Below are 19371 nucleotides of genomic sequence, written 5' to 3' on the forward strand. Positions count from 1 at the left end.
AACAAAGAAAATTAAAAAAGGGAAAAAGTACACACACAATTTTTTGGGCCCATGGCCAACCCAAATGCCCAAACACATCATACAGGTGCCCTGCCCATCCCTTAGAACACATCTAAACATCCCACTATCCTTTTACAACACGTCTCCACTCATTCCTGTCACCAACAAGAGCTCAAGCTTCCACTATATTTAAACCTCTTTCCTGCAGTGCACTGTTTAGCGTTTACCAAATTGTTCGAATTAGTTATCTGACTCCATTAACCAAACACAAACTTTATTCTCCTGCGTGCTTTTTTTCTTGATTTTTGGGAAACATATTGACAAGAGACAGGCTTTTCCACTCGGGGGCAGATGTATTTTCTTAATTTATTGTTAAGTGAATTCCATCGAATTTTGCCGAATTAATATCAAATTAGTTTAATTAGTCTTGTCGAGCCTCTCATCTCTCGTTCTCCGATCCTGTCTGTCTTTTTGCTTCCGTGTTCCGTTGTTTTTGACGCGTCGGGGCATTGATCCCTCCCCCTTGGGCGGGCTGACTCCTCCTGTGGGCGGGCCAGGAACTCCTTCTCCCATGGGCGCGCCGCCTCCTCCTCGCCGGAAGACGCCGCCACGTCTAGAGTGCTCAAAACAATAAAGCTTATTAGAAACCTCGTCTCTTTTTCCCGCGTCACCCCTTGTCCTCGTTCTCGTTTTTATGTAAACATAATTCTTGTCTAGGCCACACTGACCCCAAGCCCTGAATCCCTGTGAAAAATCCCCACTGCATTCAGCAAAATTTGATTTGTATTATATCAAATCCCTTATAGTTAATTAAATTAAATAAAAAATCATTCAGCACTCATAACACCATAAGGTAGTGTAGGGAAACATTTTTCGCTTGAGGAAGCTGTTCTTGATTGTGCTACGGAAAGATCAAATGAATCAGGTAAAAATGTTGCGCATTATTTTGCTGATTTTGAAATGTATCCTTTTAATAAAGGAAAAAAAGAAAAATGTTCAAACTGCAAAAAGATAACAATTTAATCATACAAAGTACAAATATTGCTCATGATTCTCTTAAATTTGAATATTTTCTTATTTTTAAAAAACATAGAAAAGTTAGAATGTAATCAAGTAAAAAATGGTTCTACTGGCAAAAATGTTGCTTCGTTTTGCGTGTATTTTTTGTTTTTCTAGACAAGTTAAAAACGTCGTACATTTAACTTGAAAATGAAATGTGTGAAATCCAAAATTAGAGTAACATGATTTTTTAAAAAAAGAAACCTGTATTACCTCCAGAGTCACGGTGACCACAAGTGAGAAAAGCTTTATACTAATAATATAGGCAATATGACTTGAATTTTTAAAACAGATGAAACAAGTGCTGGGTTATTAAATAAATCAATAAAAATGCACATATATACATACATATATATAACCAGTTCAGGGTGTCCCCTGCCCACTGCCCGATGATTGCTGGGATGGGCTCCAGCACCCCCGCGACTCTACTGAGGATAAGCGGTGCAGCTAATGAGATGAGGTATATATATATATATATATATATATATATATATATATATATATATATATTTAGAGAGAGAGAGAGATAGATATCGATATATATTGATAGAAATACTGTATACTACTTACGACCATTCAACTTACGTAAAACTGTAGATACAAACATGTTTTTCAGGATGATGAAAAATACCTGGACATTGTTGTAAGTTTGATTTTGGATTGTGTGGAATTTTTTTTTCGTATATACCATTTTACGGAAGTCGAATGGTCGTAAGTAGGGGAGCGTCTGTATAGAAATAAATAAAAATAAAAGGTTGAAAAACACTGACAAGCAAAGTGATATCACTAAAAGAGAGAAAAGGGGATTTTAATTCACAGAAGTGTGAGAAGTATCCTTTTTAATGAGACTCTGAAAGTGAAGTGTTATAAATATTCTTAATATCCATATAGAAGTATAAAAGTACAGTAAACCATCAGAAAGACTCCCCTCCACCTTATCAGTGGCAGAAATACCGCCTTCTTTTTTATTGCTAGCTGGCTCTGGCGGATTGGCCAATTAAGAGAAGTCCAAATGAAGCAGCAAGGAGATAAGAAAGACGACTGGTGCGGCGAGGCGAAGCGAAGGCGCCTTCCACAGCCCGCTTACTTTCTTTATTGGGTTTGGGGCGGGGATGGGGATTTATTTTCCCCCTGAGGACTGCACCAGGTTAGATTTTCTCCCTGAGGACTGCACCAGGTGAAAAACTAACCCGACTCTACCGGGAGAACCTGGCTTGCATCATGGCCATATATTTTGGGAAGTGCCACACCCCCTTTTCTTATAAATGAATACTTCCAACAGCGCTTCTTTTTCAGCCAATCAGAACGCGAGGAAGTTGAAAGCCCGGCCCCTCTTGTACCACATACAAGCATGGCATGCCAGCGGCTTCACGATGAATTCCACGTACATAGGATCCATGGGAACTTAAACAAAGTCCTTTGTTCTGCAGTAAGTGTTTTATTTTTATTACGCTGCTGTCGGGTCGGTTATATGTCAGTGAGAGAAGTTTGTAAGTTAGGTGGCATTTCATAATTAAAATAAAACTTGTCAATTATTATATCCTCTATATAGTTATTTCTCACAAATCTTAATCAATTTCTAAGTGTAGTTGGTACAGGGCTGTTGACCTCATAGATTGCTGACATTTTTTATCCTCACAAGGTTAGCGTCTTTGGACACCTTGATGCTATGAATATAAGTCCGTAAATAATAATTGAAACCCTTTTAGACTGTTTTTAAGATAAGTTTGCATAATAAGGAAACAATGACACTGCTATGCTTTAAGGAATAGCGACTAAAGAGTCTTGCTGTTGTTCAGCCGCTCTATTTGCTCCAAGTGTGATATATTGATACCAAAACTATGGTGTGCGTGGCTTAGCACACTCTGTCGGATCTTTTAATTGAAAACTGTTTATCCCTTATCTAGATCTTGTGCAAATGAGGCCTTTTCAACAGCGGTGAGATTTTCAATTGTAATAACAAATGATATTTCATAATAACTTAAGGCAATACAGTGGTACCTCCACTTCCGGATTGAATTTGTTCTGGGAGTAGCTTTGTAACCTGAAACATTTGTAAGTAGAGACGCCTTTTGAATCTAAATGCCCTAATCCGTTCCAAGCCCGGCAAAAGTATGATATATATTTTTCTATAAACCATAAAAGAGCATCAGAAAATGAAACAAATATATGTTAAGATTAAATTACCGCACAATTAACATAAAATGAGAGGCACATAATGTAAAAAAAACAGAATAAAGAAAATGATAAAAAGATTGATCTTTTGCCTGGCGTTTCTTGAAAAACTGATCTAATAACGTCTGCTTTCGAGCGGCAAACGGCAGTGCATACTGTACTGTATTTTTTACTTCATACCCTGAAACACCTTTGTAATTAGAAGCAATATTTAAGTAGAGGTACCACTGTATAATCATGGCAAATCAAATAATGATCCAAAATCTAATTTCAAAACCAACTCGAGTGAGATCAGGCCCTAAAAAAATCCATCCCAGCCTAAGGTTATCAAGCTCGGCCAAGCCCGAGCCCGCCTAATTAACTTGATTTGAGCCCAAAGAAAACCAGAATTTTCATATTTTATTTAGGAAGAGGAATATGAGTGTTTTTCTTCCAAATCTCCACCACCAACCGCTTCAACGCTCCATAGTGTACCCGTATTTTGGGTCGGGCTGGGTTCCGGGCCTAAAATCTTATAATTCAATACAAGAAATGTGTGACTGCTAGCAATAGCTGCCTCAGCTTCACAGAAATGGCAATGAGACATGTTAAAAACACACAATTACAGTTAAAACGTAGAAGAAAAGACATTGAAAATTAAAAATGTAGTTTTTAAAATGCATTAAAAATACAGATAAAACATAATAAAATAAATGAATTAAAATAAAGTAAAAGTACCCAGTGGCAAGGCATTAGAAAAGTGTGGTTTCCACAGTAAATTTTTTACAAATTCCAGCTGCTAAGGTGTGTTCTCAAAGTAGTTTTTAATTATCGTTTATGTCCAAAATCCAGCTTTCTGAATCAGGGGATGGGTTTGAAATAAGGGTTTTAAACTTGGATCCCCAGTTTGTTGCCGATAACTCGACACTATCCAAAAAGAGCGCCGGTCAAACCGTAGAGCCTCTTGCTAAATGGATCGTTAGAAATATGAAATATGCCCATTGTGAGAAAGAGAAAAGAGGTCGGAAATGAGACTGTCACTTTCAATAAAGGAGGCGTTATTTTTTGTGGTGGGGGATAATGAAGCGCCCCAGACTTGGCATGACAGCGTGTCAAGCTAAGAAAAAAATAATATTAAAAAAGCTCTGAAAGCAACAGCTTGGTAGAGATAGGCCCTGCAGACTGGCAGCTTTGCACAGATGGAAGGGAGGAAGGGAAGCAAAAAGTGGCATTAGAGAGGTGATGAGAAAAAGGAAAAGACATGAAAAGAATGACAATTACTGGGGAGATGTGCAAACAGTGTGATTATCAGTGTCACATTTACGGATGTGCTAATCTTAAGTCAAAGAAAGCTGTCAAAATGGTGGAGGAAAAAAGTCAGTTTGCGCAGTCCAGGAGCAGCACAGCGGGTGCAAAATCACATCTCGAAGTTAACTGTATTGCTTTGCTGCGCTAATTTGACAAGGAAATTGAAAATGATTGCTTGAAAAAACTGACTAATATGCAACTCAGACTGTTTTTCATGCCCTCAATAGTCTTGGGTTGTCTGAGATGTGATTATATTTGTAAATGTATTGTCTCCACATGGCAAGTGTAGATATTTCCTTCAAATGAACATCATGTCTCTGCTGGACGTCTAAATGAAGACGTCAATGCACATTTTCAAACTGTCATCATTTAGATATAAACTCCCTTTTTTAGCTCAGGGCCAATATGGCGTCGGACTGCCATCCAGTGGCTAAACCTCGAAATGGAAATGAAACTCCTTTAAAAAAACAATAGAACAAATTACATAATCGTTATGAAATAAAAGTGTTCATGATAGAGTAACAACATAATGAGAGAAAAAAATGACAATGGTCTTCACACTAATCAAATCAGTATACAGAATTTCTCGTGATGTTAAATGAGAAACGGGCATATTTAGCATTTAAATCATGTATTGCCAATAAAGAGCAGTTTCATGGTTTTGATTCGTAATTACATGAGGGTGCATTTTTAAAGAAAAACATGTTATTTCAGTGTTTAGTTGGAGTTCTTTTAGTGTTATCTCATACCTGTCAACCTCCACAGCTCCATGCCCGTACAAAATGTAGTATTTTCCCTTACGAAATACAAAATAATCTTACACCACATTTTTTTCCCAAACGTATTTATGTAGTTTAACATGTCATATTGTAGATGTGTTTCGTTATATCATATATATTGTTAATCTACATTTTGTTGTGAGATACTGAGTTGATCGACATGACTGAGGTTTATTATAAAAAAAGTTCCAAAAATAAGTAACTTGGACGTTCACAGTAGAAGGAAAAAATACACTCAAATATAATTGAGTAGAATTATACATTTTCTTATTCAAATTATTAAATCATTTTCTGCATTAAATTATTGTTGGTAATATACTGATTAAAGGGATAACCACTTTTTTTTCAATTTCTCCATTTATACTTCCTTTCTTCTTTATACAACAATAATGATTCGTAATATGAGTTAATGAGTTGAGCTGAAAAAGCCGATTCTCTAAAAAAGAGGCGGACTTCCTTTCACTACATACCTACCACATGAAATCTGAGCCGGCAGATGCATGCGCACAGTAGCATCAAACCGCTCGCTTCGTTTGCAACAAAATAAAACCTATACCGAGATAGAGGGTACTGCGGCGAACTCGTTTGACTTGATTTGCCGTTTTGTGATAGTTGGTGTATACCGGATGGTACCCATAATTGACAAATTTGCGTTTTTCCGTGCAGATTTTCTTGTACGTTGTACACGTCTTAAAATGCATAATAAATGTGTTTTGTACGGCAAAAACGTACAGGTTGACAGGTATGTTATCTGGATCTCAGTGCTGCCTTTGACGTAGTTGGTCACCACATTTAATTTAATTTTCTCTTGTACTGTTTTGAACTGGTTTTGTTCCTACCTCACAAACTGGTATTTCTAAGTCTGTATGGATGCATGTTCCTTCAGAACCCATTAGGGTTGAATTACAGGACGGGTACTTATTAATCTGTATATGCTTCCCCTCAGAGACGTCATCATCAGACACGGAATCAGTTTCCATAGTTACGCAGATAGTACTGATAATATTCTCGTGTCCGCTGATGACACAAGTCCTAAATGTACTAGAAAATAAGTCATGGAGCGCAGAGAACTTCCTACAGGAGGACTAAGTCATTGGTCCTAAAAGTCAGGGAGAGAAACTTTTACCAAAACTACGAGATTTTAGACCTTCGGATTATCGTCATTATTCTTTTTCTCTGAGATCAGTATCAAAATGTAACTAAAATTGGGTTTTATCATCTCAAGAATATAGCCAAAGTCCGCCCATTTCTCTTTCGTGTCAGGACCAAAACGGAAACCGCACCCACTTGCGTTACGTCCCTCACATGTTTTATTGAAAGATAGTGGAAGGGCTGAGCCCACTATCCGGTGTTCACTGGGCGCCGGAAGCAAGTCGCTCTCGTACTCTGATTGTGATCTGAACACGGAAGTGGATCTTCCGGAGCGAGCGATGTCAGTGTCAGGGGCAGAAAACAGGTCGATAGCTGGGACAGGAGAGCAAAAGCGTGGTCGGGGTCAGAACAGGTCGTAAGCCGGGACGGTAGAGCAGACGTGGTCGGGATCAAAAACTGGTCCCAAGTCGGGATCGGAGAGCAGACGTGGTCAGGATCAAAACGAGTCGAAGCCGGAGACAGACGGGAGCAAAAAACGGGACAGGTGGGAGTCAGGGTCAAAAAAAGGCTTGCCTAGTGTTCACTGAGGGTCGCAGACGGACTGACAACAGGGGATTGACAGGTTCAAATAGTGATAGGGAGCTAATCAGAATCCGCGGCGGGTGGTCGCCAAATGAGTGGGCAGAGCTGGATCACATCAGTAATCATGACATTTCGGGCATTCTGGAGGTGCTGATGCATGCATTTATTTCCTCTCCTTGAGATTTTTTTAAGACCTTGCTCTCCTGTCTTCCCAAGAAGAACATTGCCAGCTTCCAGCTACTCCAAAATTCAGCAGCTCGTGTGCTTACTGGGACCAGGGGAGTCATTTCATTACACCTGTTTTAAAATCGTGTAAAGCATTTATGTTTAATCTTTTATGGCGGGGAAAATTTTATGACAAGGGGCTAAAAATCATTGTAGTCTACATCACAACATGAAAATATAAGCTAGGGACGTCCTAACCACGGGGTCTACAGTACTTGAAAAGACTATTTTCCAATCTTACCACCCTGACATGACTTTCTGTACTGTGAGTGATGTGGCCCTTTCCATATAAATCAAACTTAAAGGAAACATTCTGTAAAGCTCTTGTACAGTCATTTCATCAAGATTCCCATCTCCGTTCACAAGCGCAAATCTCCTTTTTGACAACTTCCAGTCGAGTTGCGTTCCATTAAACGTGAAGGAAAGCCGTCCAGAAGACGTTTGCCCGCTTCCATTTGCGCTTACAGTGTAGGCCGCCCGACTTGCCCTGAGGATTTTGTCATCCATCAGTGTATCTGGCGACGTTTCCATTACTGTTTGGTCGCACATGGCTGAGCGAGAGCCAACGGTCGCTATGACAGAGTGGCCGGCAACATCTCTCGTCATCTGCTTCTTACGAGGAGAGAATGCGAAGATGCGCAGGGCTAGCCGGGTCATAAAAACTGCCAGAAAACTGCAAATGCTTTCATCCTCTTCCATGCAATGCTTTGCTACAGTTTTAAAAAGTAATTCAGTTACCCATCAGATTACTGATCATAAAAGTAGCTTGCTACCTTGGATATAACTCTGAACTCCCGTAGAAGCCGAGCCCTCAAACTGCTTTAAGTTTGTGAGGAAGGATCGTGGATTTTGATCTTGTCCTTCGCGTGTTCGTTGAATTTCGGGTGAGGAGAATTTCGGTAAATTAAGGGGGTGGAGATGAATTGCTTCTCGAAATTCTCATACCTTTTTTTGAGACCTTGTATAAGTCAACGGGAAACTGCAACTTTAACAGTTTTCTGCTTGTCACTGTTCGCACGTGTTATTAGCTAATTCTAGTTCCCTGTTCGCACATTGGTCTCGTGGTTTTGTACACATAAGGCTGAAATGTGTTATTTCGCTTAAAGTTCCTGACATAAGTCTGATCTTGTAACTTGCATTGTAAATACAGACGCTCCCCTCCTTACGACCATTTGACTTACGTAAAACGGTAAATATGAGCATTTGTTTTTTGGAATGTCGAAAAATACACCGCTGTAAGTTAGATTTTGTATTGTGTGCACCTTTTTCTGAGTACAGGACATTACTGTATTGTAGTGCTTCTTTCCGCCACTACCGGCATGTGGTGGCGTTGTGAGAGTTCACCCAGCATCCATCCCGAAGAAGAAATACGGCTTCTACTTCCTAGTTCGTGTGTAAACATACAGAACTACGTGTACTGAATCGCCAGCACGCTCAGAACTTTGACGTTTCTGTTTAATATCTCGTGCATCCATTCAATATGGTTGGTGTAAAGAAGAGGCCAGCCCTTTCTTTTGAAATGAAAGTGGAATAAGAAAGCTTGATGTGGTTGAGAAAACGGTTGCAATGCTTTTTTTCGGACACTTTTTACCACAGAGGAGGACTTCTTGAAGCAGATCTTCCAAAAGTAAGTTAAACTCAACTTTGTTTATCTTTATAGAGCATATTATTTTCTGAAATGTTTCTTTTGTTTAGTAGAAAACAATACAGGTTACTTGTACAATCCTTAAACATATTTATATAAACCTTAAACATACAAAATATAGCACTAAGGCAACTTACAAACAAATACAACATACAAACGATCGTCCGGAATCTTGTTCTTAAGTAGGGCAGCGTCTGTATTCATTTATGATAAAAGTAAAAATATTTTATGCAATAGTTCTACGTTAGCCACATTATAAAAGAAATAGAAGAAAACGTGTACACCAAACTGTGGAAGCAGTGGCTTGTGCAATCTTGAGAGCCTGCAAACCAACACTTAGCAGAGACACTCATTTTGTCTCTTGTCTTCACACCACTCAATGATCTTCTCCATGTCTGGTTGCAGTTCAATACGTTTTCTTTGTTTTTCCAGGCACAGTGTATTGCAAAAATAATATGAAAAATTAAAAGACCAAAATTGATCACAATTTTACAGTAAATTCTTTGCTCACATTGATTTCTAACACTAGTTACTTTTTCAAATGTTAATGAATTGGTTAACGTAATATTGGAAAGGTTACACAGCCCACAAATGTATTGTTTTTACAACTAATTTCACAGGAGATTTACTTTTTTGAGAAATGTATATTTTGCTCCACAATACAAACATTTTGTGGATATATTTAGTTTAGATGGTAGTCTCCATAGTTTGGATTCTTCCTAGTGCATTTTAGCGCCCATTTTTGGTTGTATTACACCACGCAGTGACATTTAGTGGTCAAATAATACACATTGTCAGTTTAAAATACATTTTATTGTCTTGTGCTAGGGTGCTACAGTATTTAAAATGAGACTCATTGCTGTTTTTGGTTGCTAAGGAAAAACGGCCACTAAAGAGAAGCTGGTACTGGTATGGTCGAATTCTGTATTGCATACCAGATCTTGAGAGAACAAGTTTCACGTTACAGAAAATGATGGATACCATAAATGGAAAAAATATTAGACTGAAATTCCGTGATATAATTCGCAAGTAATATATTACTTTCCATTGCAATTGAAGATGACCCTCAACTGCATTTTCCAATGGAGGAATTGCTCAGTTAAGTTGTGGAAATTTGGAGGCCTGTCTCACTGAGATAAAAAGATGGACGTCACTTAACTTCTTGCACCTCAACCCTGATAGGATCAAAATGATAAATATTGGTCCATCTCAATGCCGTGACTTCTCAAACTCTGCTCTAAACCTTGACAAATGTAACTCAGAGTGACTCGATCAAAAACATAGGTGTCACATTTGACCTTAATCTGTCGTTTCAGTTAAATGTTAAGGCTATTACTAGAACAGCTTTTTTGCATCTTCATTACGTTGCAAAAAATTGCCCTATGCTGTCCCAGTGTGATGCTGAGATTTACAATTCATTTGTTTGTTACCTTCCGTCTTGATTACTGCAATGTTAATTTCCAAAATCTAGCATCAAAAGTCTGCAGGTGGTAGAAAATTCTGCAGTGAGGTGTTTATTTAAGATGAAAAAGTTTGATCACATTACCCCAAATTTGGCTAACATGCACTGGCTCGCTGTCGGTTTAAGGCCTTTTCGGTGAGGAGTGTCACTTTCAAATTTCCTTGTAAATCAGTGTGCCTCACCAAGATTAATGGCTCCCACAACTTTTTTTTATATCCAACTGAGCTGTCATTTTACACTAGTCCAAATATACAACATTCTTAGACATTGAAATCGTACAACTGACCTTTTTATCTAGCACTATTCTTGTTCATCAATAAACTAAAGAATGAATGTGAGCAACGCGTGGAAAAGCCTGTAGACATCCATGACTTCAATTTTTGACCACAAGAATCAACCATTCTTCATCAACAATGAACTACAATCCAAAAAACAAGTGATATGGACCGCTACCGTACTATTCGCCAATGAAATCTTGCAGAAAATATCAAATTAAAACACACACACACCCCTCCTCTTGACGTTCATCACTTCTGGCTGACGTGGGGATGTGTTTTATTCTTGTTTTTGATTTTTTTTTTTTTTTAGGCAAGCCACCAAGTAAAAGATTTTCCGTGCTTTGCTATGCTGTGAGCAATGGCGTTTTTAGCAGTGACAAAGGTCTTCCGTGTCCGTGTTTGTTTGCCGTACCTGGATACTGCTCGTTTTAATGTCTCCGCCCTGTCAGACTCGTCCTTGAATTCATTTTCATGATTCGTTATGTATTGACGTTTAACCCTTGATGTGCAAGGTACAACGCTATCGAGGCATAACGCACAAACAGCACGATCATTATTTTGAACAAAGCCCCAGTCATTTGCCCACGCTGGCTGAAAAGAAAGACATTTTTTCACTGGAGGGGCCGTCATGATTCATTCGTTGTTTCGTTGGCTGGGTTAAAAAGCGAATCTCTCCTACTCTCCTTGGCGCCACGCAGACACACAATCTCACAAACGGAGCAGAGGAGGGGCGCGACCGTAAAGCCTCTAAACAACACAGTGTACAACTCAAAATGTCTAAATTTCAGGTATATGCGCTTTAAAAAAAAAAAAAATCATCGTTTTGCCATGCTCGCGTGCCACTGGTTAAGCCCTCACGTGCCGGCACGCGTGTCATAAGTTGCCGACCCCTGGTTTAGGGTGTGATTTTAAAGTTTCTACAAAATGTTGCATGGACTTACCCGCTCATACCTTTCAGATTTAATTCCCCCTATGTTTTTGCTCAAAGCTTTCGCTCCCCCCCCTAAAAAAGCTTGTCTACTAGACCCAAGACCCAAGAAGAAATTAGCAGGATTCAGAGCATTCTCCTTTTGGGTCCTAGTGTTGTGGAATGCTCTGCCCCCTGAGATTCGATCTGCAACCTCAGTAGAACTGTTTAAATCTAGGCTTACAACACACTTAGATTCTATAGCTTATGACTTATGTTGACCTCAGGAAGCTGTCAACTGGACATTCTGTTATTACCTATATTTCTGTCGATAATGTCTGTGTACTGTCCATTCATTCTCCTCATGTTGAGGTTTTTGAGTATTTCCTTGCCCTCATGTAGGTTTTGGGTCAGGGAAGGGTGTAATAGCAGTCTGTAGTCTGTACAACCCTTTCAGCATTCTTGCGATTGAGGACTATATAGATAAACATGACTTGACTTGAATCTTATTTTTTCTTTTTAAACGCATGCCCCTTTTCATGTGAATCTTGTGTTCCCAGGACTATGAATATTCCATCAAACTAATCAGATTGAGCGCAGCATCTTACACCAGCAGCGGGGAGAGAAACAGTGCACATAAATATTTTAGCACAGGGATAAATATTTCACTCTTTCAATGCGAAGGAAAAAAGACTCTGGGATTGCGTTACACTTAGTTGATGACTACTGACTGCAGGGACGAGCGAAATATACGTGGCGGAGGGAAATACATAAAGTCGATGTCAGACTGGGGTCGCAACCTATATGGAAGTGCATCGAAAGCATGGATGTAATCAGCTCGTTTTTAGGGGTGTCCAAGCACCCTCTAATTTAACCCAAGTACCCTGAAAATTACAGCATTTTTAGAAATCTTTTTTTCTTAATAAAGTACAGGATTAGCTATCATTTTTTAAAAATCTAGATATAAAAGTTTTTTAAAAAAGGGAAACAAAACAAAAATGTGAACAACGCAGCATCGGAAATACTCGTGTCACTTGCGGCATAGCGGCGGAGTCTGGAGGTGCCGGTGGATTACAGTGAGAGTATATGATACAGTGGGCTTGTTATCCAACTATTTTACCACCCAATACCATGAATTTGTTATCAACAGATATTAAACCTCATTTTAGCTGCATTGAATTGAATGCAACAATGATGAGCCTAGCTTAATTATTGCGTATTTGTACGTTATGTGTGGTTATGCTCCAAGCACCAGCATCGACATTTACAGTTTTTTTTTCGGTAAAAAAAACAACCCACATTGTTCAGGTGAGAGTCTGAGGAAATACACAAAATGTTCCCCTAATATATTTGTAAATGGATGTTGAGGCTAATCAGTGGATGAGTTTGAAGTGCAATGTGATGGTCACGAATGGGAAGTGACACCCCTGTACTGTCTTGAATGATCCTAAATCACTAAGTACAAAAAAAAAAAAGCTAGACACTCGGCAGCTAGACACTCGGCAGCTAGACACTCGGCAGCTAGACACTCGGAAGCTCGGAACCTCTTCTCGCTTCTTGATTCACAGAGAAAAATGTTGATGCCGATTCGCCATTTATGGTGAGGCCACTTGGTTGTGCATCACTGCGGTGCTTATACAAGGCAAACGCCGGCGAGGGGGCTGTGTTTAGCGCCTCATAAATATTTTCTGTCTGTAAATCTAAGATGAATGTTCACACGCTCACTCGCCACCAGGTACATAAAACAGACGACGACGAGAGGGGAGAAGCAGCTTCCGAAAATAAGACTGCTACACTTGGGTAGTATTTGCAAGATTTATGGAGCCCAAGTTCATATTTGGCGCTAGAGAAGTCAAAACACTGCCAAATTCAGTTTTATGTTTCGTTTATGTTTCGTGTAAAGCCCCCAAGCAATGTTCCCTCTAATTTTCCATGAGTTTGAGCGTTCACACAAAGTCGGTGAGCAACGCTTGAAACAACAGTGAGCAACCATAATCCCAAGTGTGGCAAGATAATTAATTATCAAACATGTCCAAAACTTAACATCAAGTTACATTTTGCTGAGTTTCCGGCAATGCAAAAATATTTTTCTCTTTTGAATGAATTGAATCATGTACTATTAAAGGTTGTACGGCCTACAAACGTCGTTTGTTCTTACAATTCTTTCACAAGATATCCATTTCTTTTTTTTCCTGACATATTTTGTCGCATAATATTAACATTTTGGGGGGCTTGTTTAGTCGGTTGTGAGATACAGAACTGTACTTAATCACATTTTTTAGTGGAAGTACAATGTTGGCAACAAGATTCACTTGATATAATTGGAAATTATTTGAATGCAACACAACCTTTTTCTTCTTTTTCCGTGTTTTTTTTCTACTTTTTGTTTAATTCCTTTAAAAAAATCTCATTGTGTTTATTTTTTCCGACCTGTTACTTTTTACTTTTTGTTTTCTATTTTCTTTTTCCCTACATTTCTTTCTTTTTTTTCTGGCTTTTTTTCTAAATGTTTCCTTCTTTTTTTCTCTTCCTTTTGTTTCTTTTTTTCTCAGCTTTTCACTTCTTTTTCATTTTTTTTTTTTAATTTTTTTTTTTGTTCTATTACCCCATTCATTTAAGTCATTTGTGCATAATTTTACATAATATTTAGTCATGTTGGGATTAAAGAAGCAAAAACAACCTGAAGAGCCGTTTAGGACCCGAAAGTGCCGGTTCTGTTAGTGAGCCGAGCCGAATAAGCTGGTTCTCGACAAACTCTACTGACTTTACTTTTCAACTTCGTTCGACATTGACTTCAAAATACCGCATTTAGGACACAACGTCAGGGGAACCCGTGTATACTGTATTTACCTTCATGCACTGTAACTTTGACTTAAGTCGCTTCTTAATTAGTAATTTTGAGCCCTCATTTTTGTGCGCTGGCTAGATTTTCTTGTGCACTGAGAATGTGCGAGCAGTGCGCAATTGTAATGGTTAAAACGACTAACATTTATGTTAAGTCTGTGGTATGCAATAATATGTGGTCTGTGCAGCCATTTGAGACTCCTTGTGATTAAGGGCGATAGACGCTACTACTTACAAACGAGGTTCCAAACGATCATAAGTTGAATTTGGTCATAAGTTGCTTCAGTGCTATATTATGTATGTTTAAGGTTTATATAAGTATGTTTAAGGCTTTGTACTAAAAAATATAAACATTTCATAAAATATTGTGCTATATAAATAAAGTTAAGTGTAACTTACTTTTGGAAAATGGGCTTCAAGAGGTGCTCGTCCATAGAAGAGAGTGGCCGAAAAAAAGCGATCCAACCATTTTCTCAACCGCATCAAGCTTTATTATTCCAATTTCATTTCAAATGAAACGGCACGCCTCTTCTTTACACTTTACACCAACCATATTGAATGGATGCACGAGATACTAATTAATAATAATGTCAAAGTTCTTAGCGCGCTGGAGAAACAGTGCAGTGTGTATACAGTATACAGGAACTATGAAGTAGAAGCCACATTTCTTCTTCGGGGTGGATGCTGGGTTATCTCTCACAGCCCCACACGCTGGTAGCGGCGGAAAGAAGCACTACAGTAATGTCCTGTACTCGGAAAAGGGTGCACAATACAAAATCTAACTTACAGCAAAATCTGGATATTTTTCGACATCACCAAAAAATGTTTGTCTGTACCGTTTTTTGTAAGTCTAATGGTTGTAAGTAGGGGAGCGTCTGTATACCATGAGTGTACATAGAGCCCAGCGGCATCTGTACCAAACAATACTAAAACCGCAAATTGTCCTTAAAATCCAATGTGCCTTATATAGTATGGTGAATACGACTGGAAATGCATACAGTATTTATTTGTGTCCAATATCACGCAATGTTTTACAGTATGCTACCGCATTCATGCAATGGGTCAATAAAAAAACATCACTGATCAAAATCGCATGATATGATATGCATACGGCAGCACGGCGGCACAGTGGTTAGCGCATGTGCGGCACAGTTCATGTCAACCTCCTGCGTGGGTTCAGATCCAGCTCCAGACTTCCTGTGCGGAGTTTGTATGTTCTCCCCGTGCTTGCGTGGGTTTCCTCCGGGCACTCCGGTTTCCTCCCACATTCCAAAAACATGCATTTCAGGTGAATTGGCCGGTCCAAAATGTCCCTAGGTGTGAATGAGCGAGTGAGTTGTCTGTCCCCGTGTGCCCTGCAATTGGCTGGCAACCTGTTCAGGGTGTCCCCTTCCCATTGCCCGATGATTGCTGGGATGGGCTCCAGCACCCCCGCGACCCTACTGAGGATAAGCGGTGTAGCTAATGAGATGAGATGATATGCATACGCAATCAAACTAGGGTTGCAGCGGGGAGAATACAGAAACCTCACCACTAGACCAATAGTAATACAGAAGACATATGAAAAGGCATTCAATTTTATCTCTGTATCGCAATATATATTAAAGGGCCAGAAACGAATGTTAGAGAATGGAGAAAACAGGGAGTTATCCTAAAAGATATAAATAAACACAAAGTCCGGTCCATCCTCAGATGCACCCAAGAGTTGTTTCTTTTGATTTATAATTTTTTTTGCAGTAATTTATATCTTTCAGAACCACTTTCTGTTCTTTGCATTTTCTAAAATTAGTTTCTGGCACTGTGAGTAAATATTGTGTGCTGCACCGGTTTTTCATAAATAAAAACAGTGCGCCTTGTATGTAAAAGATATATATGATAAAATACATTTTTCTAGGGGGTGCACCTCCTGTGCAGAAAATACAGTAAAAATGTTGCTAGGGAACAAAAGACAGCAAATGCACAGGCTCATGTGCTTGTATTTAAAAATATTTGCATTAGTTCCACAAATTGGATTTAATAGAAAATATGAATCCAATCATTTTGCCCATTTAATTTACATTTTTATAGTTTGCCAGCATTCATTTATTAAATTAATTTCTTAAATTATTTTACATTTTATTTTATGTTTGAATTGTTTTGTAATGGAATAAGAAAAATAACACTTGAAACGAGCAAAGTTTTGTTATAGGGCAGATTGCAGATATTTATTCGTCTCTTTTTGTTTTTCTACAATTTTTTGCATCTAAAAATAGTCCCTCTTGTTTTTGTAATTTTATTAAAATTATTCTTTTTTTTAAAGTAAAAAATAGTGGAAAAATTGTTAAAGATGAAACAAAAATAGCAGTTATGTCCAATGATTTGCAACATTTTATGGATTCATCTTATTTTAAACAATAGTAAAATACAAAAGTAATGTTTAAAAAAACATAACTACATAATATAAAATAAAATATATTAAAATCAAAAAGAGGAATAGGAAGAAAACACTACTTCAAAAATATTTTAAAATGATAACAAAAATAGCTGCCATGTCAAATAATTTTGAACTATTTGAGGATTTATTTTATTTGATGAAAATATTCAAAACACATATTAATGCATAATTTAAAATGACTATGTAACATAAGAGAATCCAAACTAAATGTTTTACTTCATTAACTTATTATGTAGTAAAATAATGTTAATTTTTAAAATAAGATTTTTTTTTTTAATTCACCCAAAATAATTTTTAAATATAACAGAATTATATACATATATTAATTAAACTATACTACTTCAAACAAGCAAACATTTTTGAATATTTACTTTGATAATAATTTGGAAACAATAACAGAATACCGGTAGGTAGAATAATACTTCAAAATTTGATAAAAAGTCTTCCAAGAAATTCATACATTAAGTGATATGTAACAGTTACTAACCATTTGAGGAGTGAAGGCACAGATACAGGTTTGAGGGATTTCCCAAAAGTGTCAAAAAGGCAATTTTCTTCCCTTCTACAGCTGGGCAATGGTTTTGTTTTGTTTATTTTTCCACCCACTGTCAATCATCTCTAATAAACATGTGAGACACAATCAATGACTCTCGCAATTTTGTTGTGTTTGACAGTAGGCTGAGATGAAACTCACTTTCATTAAGTGCATTGTAAAATGAGGAGTGTCTTTAATAAGAGCCTTGTTGCACACCTGGAGGCTTGGACCTTATGCCTCCAATTTGAAGTCTGTATCCTCCTCATACTGGTAGTCCATGTAGGCCCGGTCGTACTCCAGATCCTCCCCGTCGTACTCAAAGCCCAAATCCCCCGTCTCATACTCAAATGCCCCCTCATCATCTTCGAAGACGACAGACCCGGCTTCCTCCTCGTTTTCCTCTTCGTTGGCATCTCGTCTGGAGCTGCAGTTTTTCAGAATCCCGTGGATGACGGGCTGGTCCCCCTCCTCTTTTTCTTCTTCCTCCTTGCACCTCCTCTCCTTCCTGGCCTCTCGTTCTTCCAGGAACTCGGCGGCACCTTCCCCTACCACCATCACCTCTTCGCCCACTTTGGGAGGCTCATTGACCGGGTTATGGTCGTAGGAGAAAAGGCGAAGGGATCGTAGGCGCTTCAGGTTGGGAAACTCCGATATCTTGTTGCGGTCCAGGTCCAGGATCTCCAAGCCTTCCATGCCCAGAAGGACTCTGGGGAAGGTCTGGAAGCGATTCCCGTAGAGCCACAGCCCCCTCAGAGCCTCCATGCGGTTTAGGTCTGACGGCAAAGCCTTAAGGCGGTTGTCGCCCATCTGAAGTGATTTCAAATTAGGGAGTTCATAGAGTTCTTTGGGGAACCACTGGAAGTAGTTGCTCTCCAGCCACAGGCAGCGGAGACCGCGGAGGTTTTTGAGTTCGGGCGGGAGCGTCATGAGACGGTTGCTGCCCAGGTAGAGGCGGCTGAGATTGGCCAGCTGGCACACGGCCAATGGGACGTCTTCAATCTTGTTAAAGTCCAGAGCCAAAATGCGAAGACCTTGCAACCGGGAAACACCGTCAGGTAGTCTGCGAAGGGCATTCCCGCAGACATAGAGCTTCTCCAGGTGTTCCAAACCACAAACTCTAGCAGGAAGGTGCTTGAATTTATGGTGACTAAGATCTAAAACCGGGTCGCCGCTCTCCAGGAGCTCATCCACCCCGATGGGAAGCTCCTCCTCAACGTCTATCTCCTTTTTGCGATTCTTCTTCTGCACTATTTGTACCTCTTCACCGTCTTTCTCCTCCTCTTCCTCGGCGTCCTCCTCGTCCCCCTCGCCCTTCCCGGAGGAGTTGCCCATTCCGTTACAGCAGAGTCATGTGATGCGAGTCGTAGTTGGCGGTCGCTTTTGTGCCAAGTTTACAAAAAAAATCATCGCTCAGGCCAGTTAGCTGTCCCCATGCTTGCGGTTGCTACAACAATGCGGAGTAATACAAATAGTAGTAGTAATAATAGTAGTAATAATAGTAGTAATAATAGTAGTAATAGTACAGCAAATTGCCGAACTCCACTTTCTCTGTTGTTAATTTGAGCATCAAAAGTCACATGACATCCACTCACAATAAGTTCAGCAATCCAACTCCTCGACCCTAGGTCATTTGGTCGCTCCGCATCCGAGCCAGGCTGAGGTCTGTCCGAAGGTTCGATCCAAAACACAGGAAATTCCTCGCGCAAACCTCATCCAAAAGTCCACCGTGTGTTGCCATCAGGCTGACATTCACAAATGTTAACTCCCCCTCTTACTCGCCTCTCCCCCTTACCGTGTAACCGGAACGGCTCGGGCGTCAAATCACGTTGTCAAATGTGAGACTCGAGTGGCCTCGGGGAATTTTTTGTTTTTTTAAAGTTGACAACAAGCTAACTAGAAACTTGTTTAGGTGCACCTTATAAAGAGGTCAGCAATCCGAGCCTGGGAACAAGGTTTGTTATTTTCCAGAGTTAGCTCACAGTCGGCTCGTTTTGACAGCTTGAAACACGACCGTGCGTGTCATAGTGCTGCTCAGCATTTCTCTGTCAAGTTCAAACACAAGAGATT

At 39.3% G+C, this 19371-nt stretch overlaps 1 protein-coding gene across 2 annotated transcripts; it reads right to left on the bottom strand.

Annotated features, from left to right (window-relative positions):
* Positions 1-539: 539 nt before the first annotated feature.
* On the bottom strand, positions 540-19033 carry lrrc10b (leucine rich repeat containing 10B). 2 transcript variants are annotated; one of them, XR_015850819.1, is made up of 2 exons: positions 17464-19033; positions 540-621 (listed from the first exon to the last, which is right to left on the bottom strand). XR_015850819.1 is itself a non-coding variant. In XM_088339305.1 (2 exons), the coding sequence occupies exon 2, from the start codon at positions 18634-18636 to the stop codon at positions 17536-17538; it is 1101 nt and encodes a 366-aa protein (XP_088195431.1). In that variant the 5' UTR covers positions 18637-18748; positions 18897-18939; the 3' UTR covers positions 16944-17535. The 2 variants fall into 2 exon arrangements, 1 of the variants encoding a protein (XP_088195431.1); XM_088339305.1 differs by lacking the exon at positions 540-621 and having other exon boundaries at positions 16944-18748; positions 18897-18939.
* Positions 19034-19371: the final 338 nt, after the last annotated feature.

This window comes from Urocampus carinirostris, chromosome 7, assembly GCF_059441175.1.
Source record: "Urocampus carinirostris isolate Australia breed hairy pipefish chromosome 7, RoL_Ucar_1.0, whole genome shotgun sequence".
Taxonomy (NCBI): Eukaryota; Metazoa; Chordata; class Actinopteri; order Syngnathiformes; family Syngnathidae; genus Urocampus; species Urocampus carinirostris.